The sequence below is a fragment of the Saccostrea echinata genome, unplaced genomic scaffold (assembly GCF_033153115.1).
Source record: "Saccostrea echinata isolate AGI-Se365-2 ecotype Australia unplaced genomic scaffold, CSIRO_AGI_Sech_v1 ptg000064l, whole genome shotgun sequence".
In the NCBI taxonomy this organism is placed as follows: domain Eukaryota; kingdom Metazoa; phylum Mollusca; class Bivalvia; order Ostreida; family Ostreidae; genus Saccostrea; species Saccostrea echinata.
In genome coordinates, this window is record NW_026889813.1 from 2,923,904 (window position 1) to 2,931,119 (window position 7,216).

Below are 7,216 nucleotides of genomic sequence, written 5' to 3' on the forward strand. Positions count from 1 at the left end.
ACATTTTCTCTGCCTCAGAGTCTTGGATCCAATAGGTATAAAAACCTGCCACAGAAGAGTCTGGTATATTAGTGTCTTTAGAGACAAAGACATTAAGGGGAGCAATATAGCAGTCAGACAGCTTTGTTTGCTGTGGCCAAGCTCATGAGCTTAGAAAGTAGAGCACCTGTTCTAGAATTCTGGGAGTCCTCCCATCCTCACAAGGGGTCCTGTGTCAACTCATTGCTGTGGGACCTCTGACAAATTTCGTTTATTGGCAAAGTTTTTTTGTTTTTGGTCGCATGTCAGATATTCTTGGGAGGCCCCTCCCCATTTTGAAACCGTTGCTAAGGGCCAGATATTTGATTTTTTTACCGTAAAATTTAATAATGAGTGGACATTCTGGTATATAATAATTATAGACAACTTTGTACAAGTAAAGTTAATGCAGGATAAACCTGTATTTGATGTGTGGGAATCCAAGCGACTATTTCATGAACGATGTAGTCGAAATGTAAAATGAAAGTGAAAGTAACGTTGACGCGAGTCAGAGATTCTGCGAGCAGCGAACTGTTTGCCAGTTTGGATGGATTGCCTGTAAAATTATTTCTGTTTATATACACTGAATAAATATCGAGAGAATTCAGAAAAGGTAATTGCACGCCATGATGTATAGGATACGCAGATTACTTAGTTAAAGTAGAGAATTTATGTCTGTATATGTGTACATATAGCAGGGAGGGCTGTTATTATGGTTATTACCATGACGTGTTATTGTTTTGTGTGGTTAATGGCTCGTTGGTCTTTTTGTACAGTGTTTTTTACAACTCTATTTTAGAACACATGGACCGTGCTTTCCGTGGTCAGTTACTGCTGGTAGGGGAGGGGGACTTTTCCTTATCGGTATCACTCCTGACATGTTTACCACAGGCTTTGTGGGAAAATATCACATCAACCAGTCTTGAGTCAGAGTCAAGTATAATGAAGCACAAGAATGCAACAGATAACATCAAATGGCTTACTCAGCAAGGTATGTCTTTATTTCAATCACAGGAGTTCGCAATTTTATCAATAAAGTCAATATAAATCACTCGATTGACCAAACCATGAGTTTTGCATTAGCATAGCGAACAGGAATGCAACATGTTTTAGGATAATTCAACCAGTTTGCTTTTACCCAACGTTGATTCAATGTAACTCGTCAGCATTCATATCAAACAACATTTCTCTACTTAAATTTGCTTTCTAACCCTTTTCGAATGCAGTCAATACCCACTTTCTTCGATTTCGCGTAAACATTAGTTTTACTGAGAAGCCATTGCATGACGTCATATCAAACCTGAACCTGACAGGGTATATAGAGAAAACAACGGGACTGGAGGTTCACTTCTCGAGATCGAGAACTTCGGGAGATCAGTGTTTGAGCCATTGAGAGTCACCTGTACATAGGAAAAAATCTTTTTAAAAAATCTGCTCAACAACAGCAAAGCCGTGTTATATTGATATGGAAGCATCCTCAGGTAGTTTAAAATTCAAGCCCCCCCCCCCCCCCCCTCCCCCCAATCAAAATTCATACACTTCTACATATTGGTAAAATCTATTCAAATGTGTCAACTGTGTCATATTTTCTGACCTTGATCTTTCCTATGACTACACCACTATTCCTCACTTTGCTTTAATCTAGATTCAAAGAAACGGTTCATTAACAAGACGTTTTCATCAAATGTCATACAATGCAGTCTTCGTCAAGTCTTTTTTTCAGCACATGCCCTTTGGGCAGGTGTTTTCACTAATTATACAGTAGTGTACTAGCCCAAACAAATATTTACATGCTTAGAATTTTATCAAATAATTTTATATATTGTCATTAAGTCTTTTTTTCAGCACATGCCCTTTGGGCAGGTGTTTCCACTAATTATACAGTAGTGTACTAGCCCAAACAAATATTTACATGCTTAGAATTTTATCAAATAATTTTATTCTTATTTGCCTTTTCATCTCAAGGAAATCGATTTTTTTCTAGACCATATATTGTCACCTCATTGTTTTCAACCTGTACACATTTTGTGTCTTCCATGTGAAAGAGTTTCTTGGAAATCACAGAAGAATAACCTGTTGTTAAAATTTCATTTATGCTTCGCTTTGGATTCATGTATAAATCAAATAAATATTGTGATTTAATTGATACATGTATGTTAGTCATAAATAAAAAATTAAACATCTGATGATTAGAATGACTTGAACACATGAATCAAAAGTGAAAGTACGTTGTTATAAACAATATAGTTGACAGGGGATTGTTTCCTACTAAAGTACCATCAGATTTATTAAAAAACCGAGATATCCCCTGTTTGATGTAATATTTTATGTAGAAAAATGAATAGAATAATTATAGGATACATATGCAGTGTAGCAGAGTGCTAGTTGAAAAAAATAATGCTTAGCATATACAGAGATGTAAATCCAAAATTAAGACATGCTGCCAGTTGCCAAGGAAATTTAGCTGAAAAGCAGTTAGGCTAAGAAAAAGGTCTGTGTCTCAGAGGGAAGGAGAATGGGACCAGATCAATTGGTGAATTTTTATTAGGGCATGCATTAATGTAGTAAATGTACAGAATGCTGGGAGTTTCATCCCCCTCGCTGGTATGTATGGGTGCGGATGAGGCCCAAATCTTGGAAAAACAAGTGAAAATTTGGGGAGGCCCCAAAGTTCATTTTCAGTACATATGCACTGTAATATGTAGAAATACATGCTATACGTTGACATATGTTTTGAACTTTGGGTGTATGAAGTGCAATTATTAGTCCCCCCAAAACTGTCCCTACATATCTGTTTTTATTGACCTCATCTGTATGCCTATCCCTCGGCATATGTTGGGCATTAAAGAAAACTGTCCCCTGCAACCATGGAGGTTTAAGCCTCCAAATATACATGTCCTTCAGGCTTGTAAGTATTTAATTTCCTCATCCTCATTTCCAACTCTTTTAGGTCCTGAGCACCAGACTCCCATGATTTGTCAAAGACTGCAATGATACAAATTGATAAGAGTTACTCAACTGTGTCAAAATTTTCTGACTTTGATCTGTATCATGTGTGAAAACAAGGTACATTTTACAGGTGTGAATGTGTATTTGAACACAGATGCAACTCACCTTGACAGCCAGGAGAAAATACGGACAAAGAAGTATGCCAGAATCATCTTCAATTTCCCACATGCTGGGGGCAAGTCAAATCACAAGAAAAATCGCAAGCTATTGAAAGATTTCTTCTGCAGGTATGCTATGTGCTCGTTATTCTTGATTTGTATTTAAAACATTCTTTTAATATCATCTTCTGTGAGCATATTTTTTTTGATAGAACACATTGATTTTATATCTAGTTTTGAATTTTGATGTATCTTTTAAATTTTGCTGTGATGCACATTTCTCTGTAATTAAAATATGAAGTCAGAATATGAGACTTTCATGGTATGTACTTTTCACTCTAACTGATGGGAAAAAATGAGGCACACTTCTTGAATTATATTCAAATTAAAAGAGTCAAAAGAAATGCAATGATTTTTCCAGTTACAGGAAAAAATTCATTTTCTAGTGCTGTTGACATGTTGGATGATGGCGGTGAGATTTATGTCACTCTTTGTAAAGGACAGGGTGGGACTCCAGCAGATCAGCCCCGCAGAAAATGGCATGACAGTTGGCAGGTCGTTGCTATGGCAGCATGTGCTAATTTAGTCCTAAAAGAAGTTGTTCCTTTTGTTGCTGAGAAACTTTCTGAATACACATCTACAGGTTTTAGGTATTTATTTTAGTATAACTTGTTTACACTTAATGGATTGGACAACTGACAAAAATACCTATGTAAGCCATTTCTGTAAAGTGTTCAAAAAAATGTGTCAAGAGCAATTTCCATGGTTAAAAATTTTTGAACTTTGATTATTCAAAACTGTCCATTTCCAAAGTTCACACTTCCATTTGATTTGCAAAATAATGTGAAAGGTTTGGAATAGAATACTATGGGATTAATTTTTTGGTGATTGGACTGAACAAGTAGACAGCTATAGAAATTACCTATTATACATTTCAATTCAACTGATTTCTTAGTTTGCAGATGTACAATATTACAGTTCATTGAATTAACATGTACATATAAATGTACATACATGTACCTACATGTATTTGTGTACAGGAGTCAAGACAAGGGATTTAATACAGATGGAGCTCTAACACATATCTTTGTTCGGACTGAACCTATAGTCATCCCAGGGGGTCACATAAAAGAGCACCACAGAATAACCTGTCCTTGTAATAGCTATCTACAACAAAAAACATTCAGGTAATTTAGTTTTAAACTCAACAATTGCATACTGTAATAAATTATACATGTATTAGTACAGTAAAACACACTTATAACGAAGTGCCAGGGATGGAAGATGTTGCTTCATCATAAAAGTAATTCATTATATCTGTTAAGTTCATTATATTTTAAAGCCATGGGGAATGAAAATCACTTCACTATAAGTGTCTATTCATTATAAGTGAATTCGCTATAAACATGTTTTGCTGTATGTACATGTATCGGTAATAATGTCTTTTGGTACTCAAAAGTTTTTTAGGGCCTACAGTATGCAAGAAATGTTTAAAATTATGACAAATAATTGCTTCTCTTTGATGTATGTTAAATTAGCAATTTTAAAAATGAACTACCAAAAACTTAACTGGCCATTAATTTTTAATTAGACAACTGCACGAAGAAGATGGAAATCCATTGTGTTATCTTTCTCAAAAATTAGAAGTAGAGCTAAACAAGAAGCTAAACTTCTGGTCTGTTGAGATTACCCAGGATTGCACTTTAAAGAACACCTCTTCCTGCCAATGCAAGGCTCCTGAAAACTCTGAAGAAGAAGCAAAATTTTCAACATTAGGGGCACCACAATGGAATCATCATCAAAGTTTTCCTGAGGAATTACTAGTGGGTCACCCAGCCTTAGGTACCCTCCAAAGAATTGTGAATGTTCCCGTTACACTGGAGGGTCTCCCAGTAATGCATTTTATGATTGGATGTGTTCCTTCACTTAGTGATTCAATGCAAATTGAACAAATCTTAGAAAATGTAAATAAAATTTTCAGTGATATTTCAAAAGGATCATGCAAACTTGAAGTAGCAGGTACTCAGATTCATCTAAAAATGGAATGTATAGATGAAAAAATCTCTCATGAAATAGGACATGTGTTTTCTTATACAAAAGGTAACAAAACATTTGACATTTTTTCTTTGAATCTGGACAAATTAGCTGTGCCATTGTTTCAGTTGCCAAACATCCGATTACTGTGGTCACAAGACAGTCAAGTTGTTGAGGGTTATCAGAAGATGTTGAAGTCTGACCCCCCACTACTTCTCCCAACCATAAGTTTGTACCCTCTTGTTTTCTCCCATGATATCAGTTTCTGGGAGAACACTCAAATTCCATTCAATGAACCTGATTTTTTATCAGTGATTAGGGAAGTTTGTGGAGATCTCGTTGTATGTGTAGAACTCCTGGACAGATTCCACAGCGTAGAGCTGAACAAAGTTAGCAGGTGCTACCGCCTTCAGTTCCAGGCTTTTGATAAAGCCCTGAGTTACGATACTTCCTGGAAGCTCCAGAGCCACCTTAGACTGTGTGTAGCTAGTGTAATGAAGGTGGAACTCCGCTAGATTCTTACTGAAGTGTACAATGACCATGAGTATTAAACCATGGGAAAAAAATTTACTTGTATAAAGCAGTGAGGTTGTTGCAGATTTAAAGAATTAAGTACGGTTGAGACATTAATGTAAAACTCTTATTATAATATAAATACAAACACACATGAAATGAATACTTGTTGTATTTGTTACAAAGTTCAAAGATAATATCAACCGTATGTAGATGAAATTACATACATGTAATTACATAGAGTACACGTGAATATCAAAGGTATTTTGGATGTCTTTAGCAATTAAATATATTGTGTTTTAATGTATATCTATGTATTATGTATTGGGCACAAAATATAAAGTAAACTAGTTGGGAATCAATACAAATGTTTATGTATGTTATACATGTGAATACCTTATTGTTGTGAGGAAGAAGTTTGTTTGATATCAAAGGAAAACAGCAGCCCTCTAGAGGAGCAGTAGGAAATGCATCTTAACAGGTTATTTTTAGCTCACCAGAGCCAAAGGCTCAAGTGAGCTTTTCCGGTTGAAATCTGTAACTATGTTATCTGTCATTGTAAACTTTTCATATTTTCTTCAGCTTCTCCAGAACCACTGGGGCCAATTTCATCCAAACTTGCCTCGAAGCATCCTTGGGTGAAGGGAAGTCACACTTTCAAAAGGAGATAATTAAGAGTGAAAATTTAATGGCATCTTTAAAAATCTTCTCAAGAACCACTGGGCCAGAAAAGATAAAACTTAAGTGAAAGCTTCATTACATACACTAGACAAAATTGCTAACGCACCACCTAAATAAAGTAACATTTTTCTTTTCAAAACTTGTTTATGATGTTTTTGATACATGTATATAATTATGTTACTTTAATAAAAAATGAGACATTTAAATGCTTTAACTGATAAATAACAACAATGTTTACTGAAGCGTGACCACTTCATAGAAAAAATTAAAATCATATCCATACTTTTTTGGTGGAATAAATTTCTAATTTTTTCTTTTTGGTTGTGTTCTTTATCTTTGTACTAATTAAAAACTAAAAAAAAAAGTTACACCGTAATCTGCGTTTGACTCTAGAAAAGCGTGCTAAGGCAGCCAGTATGGTGTCTGCAGGGGGATCCTTTGAAGAAATTTGTGAAAAATTAAAAGAATTAAATGATTATGAATTTCTCTGTTGAAAAATTGTTGAAAATGAATTGACCATCATAAATATGTTTACAAAAGATATCGACGGCATTAAGTGAGCACCATACAATAATTTCAAGATTGTTCCACAAAATTGGGGCAACCGGAAGTTGGGTGGATTTGGTAGGGACACCAAGGCACTGGATGACTACTAAGCGATATGGTAGTCAATTAGGGTATATCATTTGATTTTTAAGTGGGAGACTGCTTCCGTAGCAACGTCACGGACCACCATCGGTAATCACCAACTTCATAGCTTGGCAAAACAGTGCGCAGTGCACGTCGGGAAATTGATTTTCGGACAAGAAGGTCCTTTAAGGGTCTTGACATGACACCAAGGCATTTGTCAATCGAACTGTTTT

General features: G+C 35.4%; 1 protein-coding gene across 1 annotated transcript; it reads left to right on the plus strand.

Moving 5' to 3' along the window:
• Positions 1–549: 549 nt before the first annotated feature.
• LOC133175847 (ferredoxin-fold anticodon-binding domain-containing protein 1-like) lies at positions 550–6,022 on the plus strand. The gene is made up of 6 exons (XM_061310975.1): positions 550–631; positions 818–1,009; positions 3,098–3,254; positions 3,572–3,775; positions 4,166–4,312; positions 4,717–6,022. The coding sequence occupies exons 2-6, from the start codon at positions 823–825 to the stop codon at positions 5,672–5,674; spliced, it is 1,653 nt and encodes a 550-aa protein (XP_061166959.1). The 5' UTR covers positions 550–631; positions 818–822; the 3' UTR covers positions 5,675–6,022.
• Positions 6,023–7,216: the final 1,194 nt, after the last annotated feature.

Excerpts from the sequence above, each read along its gene's own strand:
- LOC133175847 (XM_061310975.1), top strand. The coding sequence starts at position 823 with ATGGACCGTGCTTTCCGTGGTCAGTTACTGCTGGTAGGGGAGGGGGAC. Across the intron at positions 1,010-3,097 it reads CAAATGGCTTACTCAGCAAG|GTGTGAATGTGTATTTGAAC; the intron begins GTATGTCTTTAT and ends TACATTTTACAG. Across the intron at positions 3,255-3,571 it reads TTGAAAGATTTCTTCTGCAG|TGCTGTTGACATGTTGGATG; the intron begins GTATGCTATGTG and ends TTCATTTTCTAG.